Here is a 22615-nt window from a genome sequence, read left to right as displayed (position 1 = left end):
TTAGTGGAAAAATAAAGAAACATTTATTGTGGACGCCCTCAAGACACAACTAACGTTTCGGCTGACTCCGATAAAGGCTGAGGAGACAAAAGTAACTGTTTGCAGGAAAGATCTCAGGAGATTATACAATCTCCATGCAAAATAGCTAGTAATTTACATCTTCTTTGGTTTATTATAGGCTCCATGTGACTCCCTCTGAATTGTGTTGCCATTAGAATGTGCTCTGAAGCTTGGATCTGAAAACTAGCACTGCACTCTGAAGCCTTGAAGGACACCTTTGCTTTATTGAAGACCATGGATATATGTTTGGATTGTACTGTGGTGTGCCACCTAATACAGAACAGTAAGCATAACCTTTTTATTGCCCTCCACTTTCTCACTCTGGGGCTTTAAGGGCAGGAATTTATTTGGGTGAATATATTTGCAGCATACCAGAAATTGTTTAAAGGCTGTGCATTTCTTTTTATCATTTTCACAGGCCGTTTATGTGTATGAAACATACTAATGTTCAGCCTGATTTCAACATAGATTGCTGATATGTGACTTTGCTTTGAAGATTGTAAGCTTTGTACTTCAGGGAATCTTCATACAGCACATATGCATAATGTTGGCAGTTTTTGGCAGTGATTGGTTTAATCCGTAAATGCATTACTTTCCAGGGGACTACAGAAAACGTGTTTTTGTATATTGTGTTTTCTACATTAAAAATATTTTCATTGCATATTCATATTGTACTGTGAGTATAATATAGAGTGAGGTGGTGGGTAGAACATCTTAACTCAACTTAAAGGACAAGGAAAGTTAAACTAAAGAAGTAGCTAGAAATGTAGTACATTTATGTTTTGGGCTTCTGTACCAGCCCAATGCAACCACAGCCCTTTAGCAGTAAAGATCTGAGTCTCCAAAGATGCCCCAGTAGCTCCCCATCTTCTTTTCTGTGCTGCTGTCACTTACTGAGCTTAGGGACCCACACACAATATACAGTACACATAGAATAGAAATGTCACAATATAAGGTTGATTAGTAATTAATACAGATAATTACTACATGGCAGCATTACAGGACAACCTTATTTTTCCTGCTTGAAAATTTGCAACAAACCCTAAGCTTAGCTTCTCAACAGCTACTCAGAGCCCACTGGGCATGTGAGTGTCACAGACACTTTCCAAGATGGTGACCCCCTGTGACAAGTTTAAAGTCTTGGATCATTGCTGCTATTGAGAAGCTGAAACTTTAGGCTGGTGCAATAAGTTTAATATATAAAAATATGGATTTTTTAGCAATTTTTAGGGTTTAGTTTTCCATTAAATAATTCTTACATTCCTTTTTAACTAATTTGCCTTTTTGATGTAAGGGTAAAACAATATTTTGTAACTGTTTAAACCCATTTAAAGGGGCTGTTTTCATTTGAATTAACTTTTAGTAGGATGCAGAGCGTGATATTCGGAGACAATTTGCAACAGCTTTTTTTAGATTTTTATTATTTGTCATTTTTCAGCTTCTTTAATCAAGGGGTCTCAGATTTGCATTATCAGGGTCCAAATGACCCTGGCAACCTTACATTGATTTGAATAAGAGACTGGAATATGAAAGGTCCTACATAGAAAGATGAGTAATACAACTTCAGCAATAATATTAAATTTGTAGTCTTACAGAGCATTTGTTGTTTAGATGGGGTCAGTGTCCTCCAATTTGAAAGCTGGAAAGAGTCAGAAGAATAATAATTTAAAAAAAAACGATTAAAGAAAAAGAAGAGAACTTCTTTTAGAATTGGCCATTCTATAACATGCTGAAAGCCAACATAAAGGCTAACCACTCAGTTAAATAATTTAGGCCAATGCAGGGGCCTCCCACCCCCTAACCTTAACCATACCACATGTCTCCTTGTCAGTAAGAAATACTGTATTTTTAGATGATCAGTCAACCAGGGCCGGAACTAGGGGTAGGCAGAGTAGGCACGTGCCTAGGGCGCAAAGCTGGGGGGGGGGCGCCAGGCACGTACCTTCTCTGATGCCTACCCCATGTTCGCCCCCCCATCTCCCCGAATATCACTGCATTTTCCTTATCGTTTGCGCTCCTGCACATGCTGTTTTTGCACATGCGCACAAAAGCGCGCTCCATTTCACGCATGCACGCACAAGCACTAATCGGCACACACGTGCACAAGCTCTGCAGTCAACGCACACAAACTTTAAATGCATATACTACTCATTTAAAGTTTACATTATTTATGGTTTTTAACAATACCTATCTAATAAGGAAGTGCATATAAGCAACGCTGTAATCAGATTTTTATATATACCAATGACACACACCATTCTGTTTACTCAGTTGGAGAAGCTGTTACAAGCTGATCTGCTCTTTTCTGTAAGTGCAGTGATAGGTACAAAGTTGGCCTGTGCACACACACACCGCAAGATATATATTAAGGATGTTGTATCTGTTGCAAGTAATGGTGGATAGGAAAATGGACTATGCTGCATTATTCATATCTAGTACAGTTAATACATCCCACCCTGTGCCGTCATTCAGCCTAATATATCCCAGGCAGTCAGTCATGTCAGCTTGTCAATGCAAATTGCAGTCCAGTAGGAAGAGGTTAGCAGGCCTGTGTAGCAATGCCTTATAGATTCAATTAAAGGAAAGCAAATTATGGAAAAATTACCATACCTCAGGGTGTAAAATGCGAGCTTAGATTCAGCATAGAGGTGGTTAACCCTGGCTGACTCACCCAGCAGTTGTACATTGGAATAGATGCTGTTAGGTGTCATTGTTTGAGGTTGCCAAGTTTTTTTGTTTGCAATTACTAAGGGAACTCCAAATGTCCCAACATTAAAGTTCTGGAAACCTGACTCCAACAATTGGCAAAAATCACGGAAAGCTGTCTGTTAGAGAGTGGATACGTTTAAAGTGTTCAGCTAAGCAATTTGGAATTCAAACTTGAAATTATGATTTGCTGCACTAAGGTAGAATGGGTAAAGCTGAGGTAAGTTTCCAGAAAAATCTTTCTGAAATAGGCACAATATGAAATCTTCTATTACTGAATAATCGTTTTAAATGTACTAAAATAATACTTGTATTTATAATAATAATTAAAAAAAAGAAGAAAATAAGCAAACCAGAGCTTCCTGGCTTCTAACTGGAAGAGCTTGAACAATTCAATACAATATAATATTTTTACTGAAGTTTGTTAAATTTTGAATTGTAATAATCTGTTAAAATGTAGACTAATTTAGAAAAAACTTTTATTGAAAGAAAACTTAACGTGGAAGTTCAAATATATTATATATATATATATATATATATATATATATATATATATATATATATATATATATATATATATATATATATATATATATATATATATATATATATATTTGTACATATGCATCTAGCAACATTTAGGGGGTTATTTACTAAACCTCGAATTTATTTGATCCAACTTTTTCCAGATTTATTATACCCGATGCTGCAAAAAGCCTGAATACAAAATCTAGCATCTCGGACCTGTCAAGGCCATGTATAAGTCAATGGGAGATGTCCCTATACCAATTTGAATATATTGTGGTCTGCACTGGGTTTAGCCCAATAATTCCATAAATTCAGCGTTTTCGGGCAAAACCCCGAAAAAAAATCTAGCGTTTTGGGAGAAAAGTGATGATTTCGGGTTTTCGCTCGATTTTATTATGTTTTTTACCAATATGGTTTATTCTAGTTATTTTATTAATAAATAAGCCAAAATCAGGATGGGAAGTTTGGTCAAGTTTTTTTAAATTAAAATAATGAGAGAAAATTTGGATTTTTGTAAATAACCCCCTTAGTGTGGCCACATTATTTTTTCATGTTTTTCTTATTTGCCTAGTTGCTAGGGTTCGTGAGATCCCAGTAACCTGATAGCAGTAAAATTCCACATTGGAGAGCCGAGAAACAAAATAGTTGAGTAATTAGAAAAAAAAAATGCAAAATAAATAAATTTGAAGAGATTAAGAGACCAACTGAAAATTGTCTAACTGAAAGTAAATTTCTAAGTGAACTACCCCTTTAATTAGCTGTTCTAACTGTAACCATCTCATGTTTATATATCATGCTCATTTCCCGCTGGATTTGATGTTTTCTCAGCTAGGGATTTCCTCAGCTGTTTCATCTTTCAGCTCATTCAACACACCACATTCTCTGTTTGTTATTCTGCAGTGTCGTCATAGATTGAAAATATCTGCTGGTTTTACATTTACATGATGTTTGCCAGTATTTTCTTATGAATCATCCCCATAGTTTTGTTGAGGATTCTGAAATATGTAATAAGGATCAACTTAATAAGTTACATTAAAATGTGCATTTAATGAAAGTGTCTCATTTAACTTTTTCCTTTCTTTCATGTATTTCAGTTGTCATTCATTTGCCTAAGAAAATGAAGCCGCATCCTAATTTTTGAATTAGAAGAATGGGTCCAGATGTTCCTTTACTAAATGAGTACAAGCAGGAATTCTTTTGGAAACGGTTTCCACAAACAGTGCTTGGGGGACCACGATTCAAACTTGGATATAGTGCTCCTCCCTATATTTACATCAATCAGGCCATTTTGTTTTTGATACCATGGCTCTTGGGGGGTGCTGGCACTGTACTGGGCGAAGTGAAAGTGTTGCAAGACTATTATACAGCAGTGTTCTCAGGAGGACTGATGCTCATTGCAGCATTCATCATTCAGCTTTTAAATCTATATGCAAGAAAGAAGACATCAACTGTAGAAAGGCTGCAAAATCAAAACACCCTAACAGATGAAGACGAATATGATTTCAATAGCTGCCTTGGGTCAGAAACGATCAAATTTGTAATTCCAGGCAAGAAGTTCATAGCCAATACCATATTTCATTCACTTGTCGCTGGAGTGTTGTGTGGACTGGGAACATGGTATTTACTACCTTACAGGCTCAACTTGCTTTACGGCAATATCGGTGGGACAGTCATGATCTTTATATTTGGATGGCTAACGATATGCATTGGCGAATATTGTTTAATCGTGAATTCTGCAACAGAAACCGCTACATTTCATGCACAGGACACCTATGAAATTACAGCCCTCCTACGCCCTGCCTATATTTTTGCTTTTATTGCTGTTGACCTTGCAGACAGGTAAATTCTTTATTCTTTGTTGTACAGATGATTGTACAGAAGAAGTGATGTGCATAGACAAAAATGTCATTAGGGATGTGATGTTTTTCTCTATACACATCAGGCCTATGGCACATGTTAACGTTGTGTGGTCTGGGCATAATAAAAAGTTATGGGCTAGTCCCCATTGGATCCCTTTGTCTGCCAGCAGTCTTTCTTTTAAATTTGGGAATTGTTTTTTATTCTTGGCAATACCCTTTTCAGTTTTGCTTGGCTGTTTTATCGCATTCTCAATCAGCCCCTTGTATTTAAAACAGTAATAGCTTAAAATGAAAGCATTTTAAAGGAATGACAATATCATGTACTGTTGCCCGGCACTGGTAAAACTGGTGTGCTTCAGAAAGACTACTATAGTTCTATAAACAAGCTGCTGTGTAGTTATGGGGGCAGACATTCAAGCACAGGATACACAGTAGATAGATAACTTCTGAGGAATCCCAGTGTATACTACACATCTTATCTGTTATCTGCTGTGTATTCTATGCCTTTTCTCCTTTTTCAGGTATGAATGGCTGCCCCCCATGGCTACACAGTAGCTTGTTTATATGAACTATAGTAGAGTTTCTGAAGCCAACACACCAGTTTTAACAGTGTTCCTTTAATAACAAGCTCTTTGTTTGGGGTGCCTATGATGAGGAATTAAAATTAAAAGTTCTAAACTGTGAAGAAAGGTGAAAAAGTAATAGTGCTTTTAATTCCGTTTTACTCGTATAGAAGTCAGAGCTGGGAACAATGTCTACAGGTTAATTTTTCTGCTGATTCAAAACATTAACAGCTGTATGAGCTTATTTTACTTTTAGTAATCTGTGCATGTTCGATTTATAAATATATATTTTTTTGTTGCCATTTCTTTATATTTAGGTTTATTGTGACTGTACCAGCCCTACAATTGGCCAACCAAGTCTTGCATGTTGTCTTTTTGTTTTTGCCATTTCTGTGGGCACTGGGAATTCTTCCACCTCTGGATGCATTGGTTCTTTGGGGAATGGAGCAAACACTGGAATTTATCTTGGGTGGCTCACCTATGTCTAGTAATCTGAGGTAAATATGCATGATTATAATATAATATATATTTATTTATAGTACAGCCAACTTGCTGGTGATTAAACTTCTTTTATCTGTTTATAGCTTTGCTTTGACCAGTGTCACTGTTATCTATTTTACCACTATGCTATTTGAAGCTGAAAACAAATTCATACATAGTTAGTTGATGTCTATATGTAGGTTGTTCCTAGGCAAATGGAGTCTTCTGAATCACTTATTGTCTTCAAGTCGATGCGAACTTTTGGACACACTGCCCCACTCTAGTTTTATCATACAGACATTGAGCAAAAAAGCAGTTTGCAGGAGACACTCATGTCCTACAGAGGCACAACTATATAATAGCTGGAATAAGCCCAAGGGACAGGCAGACTACCAAACACTTAAAGGGGTTGTTCATCTTCCAACACTTTTTCAGTTAATTTGGTTTCAGATAGTTTACCAGAAATAACGACTTTTTCCAATTACTTTCTATTTTCTATGTGTGACCGTTGAAATGTAAATTTTTCACCTTCCTAAAGCTGCTCGTGGAGTCACCAACCCTGTAAACTTTTCTAAACTGATACAATAAGTTGATACATTTTTTATCTTTGTCCCTGCTGAGCAGAATCCCCTGAGTTTCATTAAAGGGCACCTATCACAGCCAAAATCAGCCAACACATATTAACAATCTGACCTGTACAACCTAAACACTTTTAATCAAACTACTGTACATATACAGTTTTTTGGGGGAAAAATTGATTTTTTAAAAAAAATCCCTTACTTTGTCAAATGGGTTCTTTCACTGAGGGAGTCCATACTGTGACTATAACATGCAAATGAGTTCACGAGCATGCCCTGAGTATTCTACCCAGAATGCCTAGCTTTATTCAACTTCTCCACTAGAAGTGTCACGAGATTTCTGTATCTTGTCCCTTTCTGGTTATGTCATTATACAAATGAAAGGCAGACGCTAACTTCCAGACAGGTGCCAGCACTACTTAGCAGCTAACACAGATGTTTGGCTGATGTGAAAATAGCTTAGAAGGGTTGCTAGGCAACCAAGGAATTTCAACGGAGCATGTGCGAGATTTCAGAGCAGTGAAGATATAGGTAGGAGGAGCCAGTGAAATCCAAGATGCCTGCCACAGCTAGAACTGCAGTGGAGATCTTGCAGAAGGTATAGTGAGCTGATGATTTACAGTATACAAACAATTCTAACTGTTTTAAAGTTTCACAGTGTCTACTTAGTAAATGATTTTAGTTATGATTGGTGCCCTTTAAATGCAGCTGTTCGAATTGATACAATAGTTGCTAATACTGCAGAAATGCTGCTGAAAAATGTTTCAACTAAATGTTGCAAAATTGTAACAGTTTAGAGTCTGCACCTGAAGTTACTGAGCTGCCAGACTCAAACACCAGAGACAGCAACATTAAACTTTAAACTTAGATTTTGAAAAAACTGTAAAAATTGGTAAGCAAGTGATAAAAGTCTTTATTTCTGGTGAACAATCTGAAAACAACTGAACTGAAAGTGTTTGGAAGGTGAACAACCCCTTCAAGAATCAATAAGGACAATCCGCTAACCAAAGGTGGGCTGAAGTATAAATACCTAGACCAGTGGTCCCCAACCAGTAGCTCGTGAGCAACATGTTGCTCTCCAACCCCTTGGATGTTGCTCCGAATGGCCTCAAAGCAGGAGCTTATTTTTGAATTTCAAGGCTTGGAGGCAAGCTTTGGTTGTATAGAAACCAGCTGCACTGCCAAACAGAGTCTCAATGTAGGTTGACAATTCACACAGGGGCTACCAAATGGCCAATCACAGCACTTATTTTGCACCCCAAGAAAATTTTTCATGCTTGTGTTGCTCCCCAACTCCTTTTACATTTGAATGTTGCTCACAGGTTCAAAAGGTTGGGGATCCCTGACCTAGACGATAGGCCAGAACTAAACACTGGGGAATAGATGCTTTGATAAGATCCAATAATGCTTACAGGCTTCCCAGCTGCTACTAAGCTGCAGGGTCTTCCTATTGCAGTGTGACCAGAAATAGTGATAGACAAGTATGCTTATATTGTGTAATACAATGTTAACCTTTGTTGAAGTTGTTGGGTATATTCAAGATGAATTCAACCCATATATGCACTTTTAAATGTTATACATTGCATATTGCCTATATAAGCAAATTAGCTGCTAGATTGGCATCTTATACAGACTGCAGACTAATGGACAGTAATTTAAAAGGCACAACTGTTAAACCTCTTTGTCTTTTTTTTTGCAGGGTGCTAATACTATTTATCATATCTGCTGCAACAACAATATCTGCTTATTTCATACCAAACTCTGTCGGTTTAGTTTTATTTATGGCTGGACTTGGATTCATCCTTAGTCTTGATTTGACAGAAATGTGTATCGTGCTCAAGCATCTCCTGAAGAGACTTTCACCTTTCATGAAATCAACAAGTCCTGCTTCTTTGCACTGGCAATTGAGCTGGAAAGAGCCTACTGTTTACTTTGTCATTTTACTTTTGATTCTTCTTGAAGCAAGCCTGTTGCATTATTTTGCTTATTCCGCATTCTCAATATCAAGTGCACAGGCCATAGTCAGTTACTGTTTGATCATATTACTGGTTTCTCTCTGGATTCTCAAAGAAATGCAAGGTGCTTACATACTGGGGATTATAAGGAACCCCTTTTTCCAGAGTGACATCAGGATGCTAAATGACTTTATGAAGAAACAAAGCCGGTTACGGAAAGTTGCAGTGGCCAGGAGAATTCTGCTCACATTAGGTAACTGTCAAGTCTGACTGCAATTTTTATTTGAATGCAGCTATATGGGTAATGTATATTGTACCAATGCCAGCAGCCAATCAGCATGTAGCATTAACTGGTCACCTGTTTTCTTTTGAACATCTGGCTGGCTCCTATGGATTGCAAGACCTGAGATGCAAGTCAAGACAAGACTCGGTTCTCATGTTTAGGAATTATTCACTGAGAATGTGAACAAAAGGGCGGTGTAGGAGGATATAGATAGAGGGGGGAAAAAAGCTAGTTTTCAGTAATAACTGAATCAGCAAACTATCTCTGAGGGATACAGCTTGAAAATGCACACTTAAGCATTTCCAAAATCCACCTTGTGTTTGCAGTGACAGTCAGGCAGCAAAGAAAATTTTAAGTGTGATATTTGCCCAACAGTGGCCTCTACACAGTGAGCACTGTGCAGAAACAAAACCCAAAAACCAACAAAGTTACTTAGGGGAACATCTCTTAAAGGTTTCATTTTTATGGTCGGGCTTTTGTCTCAAAAAATCTGAAAAAGTTGCGGTAAAAACAAAGCATAACTTTTTCGGGATTTATTATGCGACAAAACTGCGACAAATCCGAGTCCGAAAATACTCCAGCTTAAACCTGTTGAGGTCATGTAGAAGTCAATGGCAGCTGTCCTTTTTACAATTGGAAAATGTTTCTTGCCTTTATGATCTTCAAGGGTTTCAGCATTTTTATGGTGATTTTTGTGCGACAATCTGAAAAAGTAGTGATTTTCAAGCACACAATTCAATTTGTTGTGTGATTTTGTCACGCCTTTTCCCAGACGTGCTTTTTTCATTTGGATGTTTAATAAATAAGTCCATTCGTGGTTGGGAATTCAATTGTATTTTGAATTCTTCCTCATCTGTAAACCTGAGCTATGTTTTTGAATACAGCGTGTTTCTTGTGTGTTTCTTGTTGAACAAAGGTTTATATTGTACAAAATTCCTGTCAGAACACGTTACTGAGTGATTGTTAGATGGGTTGGTGTGTGCGGGTTGCAGCTGGACTTTCAGTCCTCCTTAATGCTGAAAGTAGGGTGTATTTGGAAAAAAAAAAAAAACCACCATAGCCTTTAAAAAAATATCAGTATCACTTTGTGGTTAAAGTGCTTAAGAATGCAAATTCTCATACAACTCATTAAAAAAGAGTCTTATTTTATTTTTCAGTGTCTCCTTTTGCAATGGTGGCGTATCTCTCACTAGACACATCTCTGTATAATCTCCATTCTGCCTCTGTTTGCATTGGATTTACAAGAGCTTATAGAACGGTAAAGTATAGAAGTTCTTCCTATGTAATAATTGCTTTCTTAAATTATAATATTTAACTTATGAAATAAATGAATCCCCTATCAAAACATTGCCTTTTAAAGTACTGAAGGCCATTCTCTCATGCAGACCTGGAGTAGACATCCATTCCTAGGTTATCCGCTATTGACAGAGCTGTTGCTTTAACTCCCATGTTACTTCTTGTTACATCAAAGAATGGTGGCTCAAGGTAAAATATATATAAAAAGAGTAAGATTTACTGATACATGAGTGTTTAATTTTTTGATAGGTATTTATATTTGGATATAAATTATCTGTTAGTTAAACTTCTATTCCGAACATATAGTTCCGTTCACCTTTAAATAAGTCATTCTTTGAACCTGCAAAGTAGAAGCAATTTTCGTTATGTTAAAACCTGTACTAAAAAACATAATAAAATTATTAAGCAAAATTATTACTCAAATTGGTAGTGAAATCTTACACAGTTGAAATCTGTTCAGTGGCAAGCAGGCAAGGAGAAGGCTGAAATGATGCAGAAGTACGTAACTAGCCAAAAGAAAAAGACCTTCGGGTGTTTGATGAACAGCAGAGAAAAAGTTTAGGCGGTAGCTTCTAGTAAAGCAGGAAAATGAACATGCTTGAAGCAATCTAACTCAAGCAGAAAAAGGCATGGTTTCTACTTTTTGCATTCATTGTGTCATGCAGATAGGAAATAAAGCATTTATTTGTTGTTGTTCAGTGTAGTATGTTTTGCATTGTGTTTTATAGCACATGTGCTTAATGTCTTGAGTTTCTAATCATATCTTTATATTAACAATTTTACTTCCGGCAGAAAATTGCATTGAATTTGAACTGCCCCAACCTAATAATATAGTCAGTCATGTCAGTTATACAGAGTATATTACTACTCGGAAGCACCGACTATAAGCCATTCTTTAAGGCGGCCTAATAAAGTAGCTTTTACAACAAAAAAAAACCCAACAAAAAACAGTTTAAAAATATAAAGTATACACAGATTACTGCTAACACATTATGTGGTACATGAACACTTCTGTGTCAGGGAAACCTTCTTTTCCAAGGCTGCTGCTGATACAGGCTGTATAAAATTCCTTACAGGCATACTGTACAGAAAACATATTTTTTTAAAGGCAGCAGAATTCTGCACTGAAATCCGTTTATCAAGAGAGCTAAAATATTTTTTCCATATTTAATTTTGAAATCTGACATAGAGCTAGACATATTGTCACTTTCCCAGCTGCCCCAGTCATGTGACTTGTGCTCTGATAAACTTCAGTTACTCTTTACTGCTGTACTGCAAGTTGGAGTGATTTCATCCCCTCCCTTTCCCCCCCAGCAACATAACAATGGGAAGGTAACCAGATAGCAGCTCCCTGGTAGATATAAGAACAGTACTCCATAGTAAAAATGCAGGTCCCACTGTGACACCTTCAGTTACATTGAGTAGGAGAAACAACAGCCTGCCTGAAAGCAGTTCCATCCTAAAGTGCTAGCTCTTCTGAAAGCACATGACCAGGCAAAATGACATGAGATGGCTGCCTACACACCAATATTACAACTAAAAAAATACACTGGTTGGATTAGGAATGACATTTTACATGGTAGAATTAGTTATTTGCTGTGTAAACAGTGTCATTTAGGAATAAAAACGATACCATAAAAATCACGACAGAATCCATTGTATCCGTTGTATGCAAGCACACCATTTGAATTTGGTCATGCCTAATTTGCACCAGATATTCTTAATTATGAGACAGAATAATACTTCTATCTATAGATGGTTTAACATCATTTGCGTTATGATGTCTTCTACCTGTAACATGTGGACAGCCAATCAGTGACCTCCCACTGGGGATCATGTCTTTGCAGCACTGTGGAACAAGAAAGGAGACATAAGTATGAACTATACATGCAAAAACATGCAAACAATTTGTGGCTGTTCACTTGAATGCCAGTGAGAGCCAGAGGCAATCTGTCCCTGTGTTAAGGGACCCCTTTTTCAATATTTGTTCAGTGTATGTTTTTTGTAATTTCTTGAACTAAGCAGAGCAGAATTTGAAACAAAGTAAATTTACATTCTATTCCTGTTATAGGGGCCCAATCAAAACAAATCAGTCGCCCGCCAAGAGGCCTTTGCCTAATGAACTGCTCTGTATTTAAAATCCTGGTAGATTTCATATGAGGCTTTTCATTGGGCTTCTGGTTTGTTTAATTGTGCTCACATGGTTACATGTAGAGAATTAGTAGTTTGCTGCTCTATACATGTCAGAATTGGAATGTAAATGTAAGTGTTCATTTAAAAATATGCAACATAATGTTAGGTAAGAGAAAATGCATATTATGTGCATAAGGTAGGAATTCCTTGTCTTTTTTATGTATTAATGCTGCTTTGCTTTGATAAACATCCTGGAGTTGATAACTGTGTGTTTTCTTTCCCGTAGATTTGGCAGAATACAGAGAATGCATTGTTTGAGATGGTCATTGTGTCTATTGTACAGCTTTTGGTTTTTAACACAAGTGTATGGTGGAATGTAAGCCTGGATACAGGGATTCGACTTCTCCTGGTAACTGAAACATTCATATATCTTATAGTTATGTAGTTAACTTAAGGCTCAAAAGCACTCCTCTTTATTAATATATCACCCAGCATTACTGACCCACACCAGTGATACATTGGTGATCATATTATTGATATATGTATAGTTGTACACACATTATTTTGTTACTGTTTAACAATGACCGCATGGAAAGGAAAATGGAAAGACAAAGGGGTAAGTTTAAATCACATTCTATTAGTTGCTTGGATTTTATAATGTGTGTGTGTATGTATGTGTATATATATATAATATAAAATAATATAAAACATTTTTTTTACAACTATAACTGTGCACACAATTTCACAAATGAATGGCAATTGTTAGACTGCTCTTACCACGGTTGCAGCGTGTTTCAACTTTTTCCCAACTCTTTCAGTAGCTTTGAATAGAATCGCATAATAAGATCACATAGTATTTTTCTCATAGACATAACAGGTGCAACTGTGATCAGACTTGTTGGACTGACTTGTGATATGGGAAACCACTAAATGTCTGAAAACCAAAGCTGTAAGGGAAGAGGACATAAAAATGTAGATTGTAAAATGAAAACAACTGAGAAATAGGGAACAGGAGAAATGTTGAAATACCTGTTGAACAGCAGGACATTTGCCTTTATGTCTAATAATTAAAATGTATTAGTTTGAAAAACTGGCATGCTAGAGGCCACACATGAAAATAAATTCACTGCATTCATCAGATACACAAACAAAAATAAAAAGCATTGATGCTATCACTGTGATACTTAACTACAGGAATTCGGTTTAGAACGTAGTCAAATAATTGGTCGCTGCTTAAATTTCTTTTGCTGCATGTTTTAAGCAGTCGGAATTTCAAATAATTATAAATGTGGTTCTCATTACGGCTGAGCTGTCTATGTAATATACACACTTGCTTCAAGTTTTGTTAACAATATATTGTCTAAAGAAGAAAATAGACGCCTTTGTTTATATATAGTCCTTCATCTGCCTCATGTAAATAATCTCTGTTGATCAGTAGCATATTTACAAAGAACAAGGTCTCCTACATGAACTGTATGTTCTTTGCAGAAAGATCAGTGTCAGTTGTTGATTAAATCTGGTTTTCATTTAGAGTGAAAAATAACCACTAGCAGCAAATGTTGGAAAGTGGAGAAAAAATGATTTATTTATAAATGAAAAATAGGTTTTTTTTGTGTGTGTTTTCCAGATCGCATTTATTCGTGACCGATTATGTCAGCTAGTTTCCAAACTGCAGTTTGCCATTACTGTTCTCCTGACTTCCTGGACAGAGAAGAAGCAAAGGCGAAAATCTTCAACCAGCCTAATCACAGTGAACATTATATTCTTCCCCTTTGTGCTGAGTTTTGTCATCCTTTCTGCAGTGCTCTCATCCCCTTTGCTTGCCCTCTTCACTCTGCCAGTTTTCCTGGTAGGATTTCCCAGACCAGTTCGGAGTTGGCCAGGAGCTGTGGGTGCCTCGGCATGTTTCTGTACAGATACTGTGTACTACCAACAGATGGTCCCTGGTTTGGTTGCTGCTCTGCAATCTGCTTTTGCATCTGGTAGTCTAGGTAGGTATTATTGGTGGCATATGCACAGTTATTGGCACTTGTAGAATTCTCATATGTAAAGTACATAATCTGGAAAGTTAGTACAGGTATGAGACCTGTTATCCAGAATGCTCGGTACCTGGGGTTTTCCGGATTACAGCTCTTTCCGTAATTTGGATCTTCATAAACTGAGTCTACTAGAAAATCATGAAAACGTTAAATAAAACCCAACAAGCTGGTTTTGCTTCCAATAAGGATTAGTTAAATCTTAGTTTGGATCAGTACTATTTTATTGTTACAGAAAAAAGGGAAATCATTTTTAATATATTTGGATCATTTGATTATAAAAGAGTCTATGGAAGATGGCCTTTCCGTAATTCTGAGCTTTTTGGATAACTGGTTTCTGCATAGAGGATCCCATACCTGTATGTGTAAACTATATGCTGACAAATAACAGATTTCAATTTAATTGTTATTTCCGTATACCTTCTACTTAGCTTTTTAATTTTTTTATTTGCTAAAGGGAAAGATTAAAACATTGCCTTTTGTCTTGTAAATTATAATCTTACTGTTTGAAGGGGGGTGGTCATGAGACTTGGACTTGTTGCATAAAACAGTACCTGCACAGACATACAGTACACTGTAATAAATACAATGCAGTAGAAAACATGGGTAAATAAAGCTCCAACAAACAGAATGTATAGGGCAGTTGTACCAGCCAGAAGGTACTCGAGACCTCATGGAGTCTTTCTCCAGGCCTCCAATAGGCACGACTACATTATAAATCTGATCATTGAGAAGTTGTTGCAGAAGTGACTATTGGCCAAAGATATTAATATGAATGTCATGAGCTTAAAAGTTGTTTCTCGGCTCATGGCAATGACATACAAGGTATTTGTTTTATTTATGGTTGGCAGGCACTTCTCGAAGTCTTAATCCAGAGACACACAAATATCTTAGTTTAGGGCATAGCATACAGTTTATGGCAAACCATACCGTTTTGGACAATTGTCTACTTTGTGTCATTTAACTGTGGTGAGAAAATGACAGTAATGTTGAGACTAGACCCATGACACGAGATATCTTATTGGCCAATTTGCCCCGCTTGTTTTTGCTTTCAGGGGAGAATCCCGGCAAAATATCATATGCTGCTGTTTTGATGCACCTTTTGTTGCCAGCAGTGGGTTGATTTTAGAAATATTGATGGTGTGTTTTTAGCATTGTTCATCAAAAGACCCAAAAATATTTCCTGGTATGTTGGATTGTTTTTTTCGCTTCCCCATCTCATAAGAGCAGCAGTCCAGCATTTATTACTGGGATCCAGGATCTCATAACAGCATTTATGTGCACAGATGATCTGTGCTAGAACCCAACATGTGGCCCTATCTGATATAGCTACCAAAGCTCTGCCCCACATACAGAAGAACAACAGTAAATGCTGCCATTTCCCCCAGAGACAGACAAACATCCATAGAATAATACTGCCTGCAGTGGTTTCCAGCCATTGTGCCTGGTATGAGTTGGTGAAAAGACTGCGGATAAGCCATAGCGCAAGGGTCCTGCATACAATTTTTGGTCTTTGGCAGTATAATGGCTCATCTAGCCTCAACCAAAGGATTTCCACTACAAAATCTATCATGTAAAAGAAGTGATTATGTGATTTTTGTTATCCCTTTAATAAAGTGTGAGCTTCTACAAGGGGTTAAATATTTTGCTACCAAAAAAAAAAAACAAACTCTACAGGATGTCCTTTGAAGCAAGACCTGTTTTCCTCCAGAGCTGCCTTTATAGCTTGTTTAAGTGGTTTGCTTTGGTTTCCATGGTGTGTTGCCACAGCACACAGACAAAACTATTGCAATTGGACAGAAATGACAGACTCAAGTTACTAAGCATGTACTGCATGCCAGGAATGGCAAAACTGCCATGGATAATATTGCACACAAACCTTCCTGCTGCATTGAAACAAAAAAATCTTACACTAAAAAAAAAAAATTTAAACATAAGACCTTTGACATTTAATCTACAAATTACTGTAATTGGAAAAACTGCAGTCATTAGATAGTAAAGTCATTTAGTGTTAGTCATGTTTATTTGGCTTTGTCTGTTTTGATATTTTTTTAAATTATAACAAATTCCAGTATTAATCTTTGGAGTATCCATTTCAATTTTTTGAATTATAACAAATCCCAGTGTCAATCAGGGGAGTATATCTGCTTTTTTTATCTGAAATCATAGTGATCAATTTAAGTGGGATAAACGAGGCCCAAATACTTATTGTAAATATATTTAGTTGTTAAATAATAGGCTATATACCTCCTATTACATTCTTTGTATTTTTTTCTGCATAATTGGGTTAATGATGTTTAAAGTTTAAGAGACACATTTACTTAGTTCGAGTGAAGGAATAGAATAAAAAAAACGTCGAATTTCGAATGTTTTTTTTGGATACTTCGACCATCGAATTGGTTACTTCGACTTCGAATTGAGCGATTCAAACTAAAAATCGTTCGAATATTTGACCATTCGATAGTCGAAGTACTGTCTCTTTAAAAAAAACTTCGACCCCCTACTTCGCCATCTAAAACCTACCGAACCTCAATGTTAGCCTATGGGGAAGGTCCCCATAGGCTTTGTAAGCTTTTTTGGTTGAAGAAAAATCGATTGAACGATTCGAAGGATTTAATAGTTGGATCGAACGAATTGCCGTAAATCCTTCGACTTCGATATTCGAAGGATTTAACTTCGGCAGTCGAATATCGAGGGTTAATTAACCCTCGATATTCGAGCCTATGTAAATCTGCCCCTAAGTGTCTCTCCAATGGTCTAGTAGTGTCATGTAAAATCTCCATAAAGGTAGCAATATCTGGGGTTGCTGGGAGTCGCAGAATGTAAATCCGCAGCTGATGGATGAAGGAGTTGGCAATAGAAACAAAGGAAAATGGGAGAGCAGGCATTGAGAATGAGAGTTTGGAAAGAGCACAGAATTGTTTGGAGGAGAAGAAGAGCATAGACATAGAGGAAGGCCTGAGTGTGATGTCTCTAAAAATACATTTAGGTTTCATGCCTTGCACATCTTCATAAAGCAGGTGTTGCCCTGTGATTTTCTTGATCTAATCATGGGAAAGGAAGAGACCAAGGAGGTGAAGACCAAGGAGATGCTGGATGCTGACTTGGACACTGTAGTAGGAGTGTGATGGGGAGAGAGAATATACTGTAGGTATTGGGATGGAAAAAGTGGATCATGGGGGGAATGAGTGTGAGAGAGATTTAATTGTAGGTATGATGGTAGTTTAGAAGAAAGCTGGTTTCAGCAAGAGCTGTAAAAGTGTGGAATTCTCTCCCCAAAACATTTGTACTGGCAGATATATTAGAAAGGGTTAAATGCTTATTTTAGTAAGTGAGCCAGTGCACAATTATGAAATTTAACTCCCAAGTGCCAATGGCAATTTGATCTAGGGACTGGTCCGATAACCTCTTGAAGTCTGGAAGTATTTAGTCCCCCACCCAAGGCAAATGGCAGAGGGTTTTGCCTTACTCTGACTATACAAAGAGTCACGCATGATGGACAGCTTTTTTTTTTTTCAGCTTCATCTGTTATGCCACTGTTATGTTTCTATGTTACTGTATACAAACTGCTTTATTCTATGAGGGCAGTGCCACTTACATGACATGTTTGTTTACTAGTAGTAAACCTAAAACATTCAGCATATATTGGTACTTTGGTATTGTACACCAGTAATAAATTAAGTGGACAGAATCATAAATATTTACATGCTATCAACTAAAGAAATAGAGCTGCGGAAACTAAACTACATGTTCTGTCCCGCAGGATTGGTTACTCCTGGATCCCACTTTCTCTGCCGTTTTCAAGATCGTTTGATATGGTTACTGGTTCTTGAAAGAGGTTACACATATTGCTGTGTGAATATTAAGGTACATTTTACTGTATATTAAATTCACAGCCACAAGGGTTAAGTTGGCTCACAGAAAGTCATTTGATTGTTATGCTGGAGACCTTGATTGAAAATTTGGTGCTTGCTCAATGTTGCTCTTTCCTTATACCCCCCATATTACAGACTGCCTGGCTCTGTATGGTGGCATTGCCTACACTTATTGTATGAATAATATAAGATAAGTAGGGCCATGCTTGTTGGAGCCTATGCGCCATGTGTTATTTTGTTTTCTGCATATTTACATTTCTTTTATGCAGGGTTTGGAACTACAGGAGACATCTTGCCACACAGCCGAGGCACGAAGAGTCGATGAAGTATTTGAAATGGCCTTTGAACAGGCAGAAAGTGCAGGAATATTTGCTCTGAATCACCATTTTGGAAACATCATGACGCCATGTACTGTTGTCCCTGTAAGATTGTACTCAGATGCCCGCAATGTTTTGTCTGGTATAATAGACTCTCACGAGAACCTTAGGCAATTCAGAGATGATTTCATTAAAGTTCTCCTGTGGGTTCTTATAAATTCTTGCTACAGAAACTCAAAATCCCATAAAAGCATGGATGTGGATGAAAATGAAGAAAACATGCCAGCTCCTTCTAAAACCCAAGCTCAAACTGGTAGTGATCCCATCGCAGGAAACCCCGATGAATTAAAAGCTGCAGAAAATATTCATGAAGACTTTGATGAATGGTCGGATGATGACATATTTGAGATTCTTCCTCGCACAAATAAAACTGGAATTAGACCGATCGTGGCGTTTACAGGCGACAAGCTGTCCATTCCAGGATGTGTTGAAATGAAACATGTGGACAATAGTGTTGAACAAGATATAGCGGTGGATAAACTTTATTCTGTGGTTGGATTTGGTTTTCCTGCTATCGACAAGGGGAAACAGACTCTTACTGAGCATTTTAATATGGTGCCGTTCAATAGCTCATACTCTAGATTTCTCCGCATACCTCAGGATTGGATATTTGTTTCCTTGCCTCAATTAAAACTGAATGAGATGAAGCAGATGTTTCCAAGAGACTGGTATGAATTCATTTTCACCCAGCTAGATTTCCATCACTTGAATGAAAAGCCTTCAACTGTCCAGGATGAACTCAGCAAAGACAGTTGTCTGCAAGATCAGTTTATCCAAGGACTGTCATCCATTTATTTTGCCTTCTTTGGGATGGAAAACTTGGTTCCTAGTTCTGCATGGTTGTTCAGAGCTTATCTAGGTGGTATGCCGTGGTCGGTTTCCTTGGATTGGTTAACTGGAAGACCAGAATTATTTCAACTTGCACTAAAAGCATTTAGGTAAAGAATACACATTTTCTTTCCAACAACAACAGTCTAACCCTGTACCCCTTTTGGAAAAGGAGGTTTTTTGACTTCTGTCACTATTTACATTTGTGTCATGACTAATCTGAATGGCTGATAATGGCCATGCTATACAACAGTGATCCCCATCCAGTGGCTCATGAGTAACATGTTGCTCACTAGCCCCTTGAATGTTCCTCCCAGTGGCCTTAAAACTGGTGCTTATTTTTCAATTCAGGAGGCAAGTTTTGGTTGTATAAATACCAGGTGCACTGCCAAACAGAGCCTCCTGTAGGCAGCAAATCATCATAGGGTGTACAAAATAGCCAATCACAGTCCCTATTTTGCAACCCAGGAACCTTTTTTTAATTTATGTGTTGCTGCCCAACTTCTTTTATATTTAAATGTAGCTTGTGGGTAAATAAGGTTGGGGACCCCCACAATAGAATATATATATATATATATATACTCCAAGGAAGACCAGCAACACCAGGGTTTCAGTGTAACAAAGCAAAGTGTATTCAAATATGCATGAATAGCCGACGTGACGTTTCGGTCCACGCAGGGACCTTCCTCATGGCAACCATGCTCATAATCCACATTCCCATAAATACCCAACAAAAGGAAGTGACATCAATAGCAATTAGTGACTGCTGTGCATCTTCAAAAAAATTTTTAAAAAAATGTTTAAGATCAATAATAAAAGGTAATCTCTAAAACAGCCCGGCAAAAGCCAATAGTGTATTCAATATGTTACTTAGTAAAATATCATGTGTACCATATATTTTATATGAATGCATAAAAACATTAAATATGTGCATGAACTATATGTTCAATAAAATTATGTCTGTGTTTTGAAGGTAACAAAGTGTCAACAATATTCAGTGTGTAATGGCTAAAAGTTATATGCTTAAAAACAATTATAAATGCCTCAAACCGTATATGAGCACCCTTGAAGTTAGATACTATTCATACAATCAAAAAAAGAGAGGACGAAGAACTCGTGGGAACTATTCCCATTCTATTCGAATGCTTTTAGGGGCTCTAATCTAGATCCGAGGCAAAAAAAGACAGTCAGAATCCGTACTAAATACATGGAACATCAGACCACACTACATAGGAAGGGAAATGATTCCTTACAAAATTGCCCAAAGTATGCTGACTATACGAGGGCTCATTCACTCACAGGTAACAGCTCAACGATAATGAGGTATTTAGACCCTTCGGATGAACACAGTTCAGTTTATATGTCCAAAATGCTTCTCTCTGTAACAAAGCTTGATCTATGTTGCCTCCCCTTGGTAGATCTGCAATACAATCAATAGGCATGCATTTAAATGCAGAAGCAGGATGTTTAGCCAGCATATTTGAATACACTTTGCTTTGTTACACTGAAATCCTGGTGTTGCTGGTCTTCCTTGGAGTATCTACAATTCTTACCTTGCACCCAGGTAACACGTCATCAGCAGGGTGCTGTCCTAATGAGGATATATATATATATATATATATATATATATATATATATATATATATATATAACAGTTATTTTGATGTTTCTTTGCAACATTTTTTCTCTTATAGGTATACATTTAAGCTAATGGTTGATAAATCCAGTCTGGGACAAGTAGAAGATTTTAAAGAGCTCATCAACTATTTAGAAGAATATGATAATGACTGGTATATCGGGCTGGCATCGGACATGGAGTGGCAGCAGGCTGTTTTGCAAGAGAAACCTTATCTTTTTTCCTTAGGTCATGACCCAAATATGGTAAGACAATTTGCTGACATACTTTTCCATCTCTGCCTGCCTTAGATACTGGAGGATAAAACATGGCTAAGTGTTTAATTAAAGTGCTTCCAGGCAGGTGCTCTCTATTCAGATTCAGCACTATACCTTTCACTAGAGTCCTGCCAGGGTCCAATTTTTTAAAATCCAGACTGACCCAGACCTGCAACTGTATTTTTACCCACTTGGACTGGCTACCTGATCTACTACTCGCAGGGGGGCGAGGTATTTTAAAAAAACTTTTAATAAAACTGTTTATAGGAATAAGACTTGTTATATATATAAGACAGCAGACCCGCCGAACCACATCTATATCTGTTTCAGAAAGTCCTACCCACTTTTTTGTTTTGCGTGTACTCAACCCACTGTAGGGTCTACTGTTCAGGGTGGATCCTTGATCCCATACAAGACATATAGGGGACATTTTATCCACCACATCTGCACATGACAATCTGTCATTACTCATAATGCTATTGAATTAAACAAGCCCTGTCTGATGCACATGGAGCAGTGGCAGCATTTACCTCTGTGCATAAATGCTCAATGTTTTATTCAATAACATTTTTAACATTGACAGGCTGTTGGGACATATTTGACTGCTGCTGCTGCTTTCATTCTTAAACATGTATTGCTGGTTTCCAATAAGTTAGAATACTCTGAATACTTGGTGGTGTTTTCCCTGTTTTATATGTGCTGCACTGTTAAGCATTACAGGGGCCCAGACACAAGTACCACATATCTGGCATGCAGAACCTTAGTCGTTAGTTTTGTCTCTATCCCGAAATTGTGCATCAGTCAAGGCCAGCTATAGGCCCACTATATGTCTAGCCCTGCTGCTATTTTTTTTATTAAGCAAGCAGTTGGGAAGGCAGATGACAATACTCTATGGGGCACATTTACTAAGCTTGAGTGAAGGATTCAAAGTAAAAAAACTTTGAATTTCAAAGTATTTTTTTGGGTACTTCAACCATCGAATAGGCTACTACGACCTTCGACTGGAACTAAAAATCGTTCGACTATTTGACCGTTCGATGGTCGAAGTACTGTCTCCTTAAAAAAAAACTTTGACTACATGCTTTTGCAGTTTAAACCTACCGAGGTACAATGTTAGCCTATGGGGACCTTCCCCATCACTTTTCTAAGGTTTTTTTGATCGAAG

General features: G+C 37.3%; 1 protein-coding gene across 1 annotated transcript in view; it reads left to right on the top strand.

Moving 5' to 3' along the window:
• Positions 1–251: 251 nt before the first annotated feature.
• pcnx4.L (pecanex 4, L homeolog) overlaps positions 252–22615 on the top strand; it is a gene marked incomplete at both ends in the record, with an annotated part of 54562 nt that continues 32198 nt past the window's right edge. Inside the window, 10 exon segments of the mRNA NM_001089192.1 lie at positions 252–343; positions 4389–5133; positions 6034–6213; positions 8474–8982; positions 10170–10270; positions 12728–12850; positions 14069–14432; positions 18241–18344; positions 18622–19667; positions 21252–21438. Coding sequence (NP_001082661.1) covers positions 4445–5133; positions 6034–6213; positions 8474–8982; positions 10170–10270; positions 12728–12850; positions 14069–14432; positions 18241–18344; positions 18622–19667; positions 21252–21438 — 3303 coding nt within the window.

The sequence above is a fragment of the Xenopus laevis genome, chromosome 8L (genome assembly GCF_017654675.1).
Source record: "Xenopus laevis strain J_2021 chromosome 8L, Xenopus_laevis_v10.1, whole genome shotgun sequence".
In the NCBI taxonomy this organism is placed as follows: Eukaryota; Metazoa; Chordata; class Amphibia; order Anura; family Pipidae; genus Xenopus; species Xenopus laevis.
The sequence above is the reverse complement of the archived record's forward strand: the minus strand, read 5'-3'. Positions and strand labels throughout refer to the sequence as shown.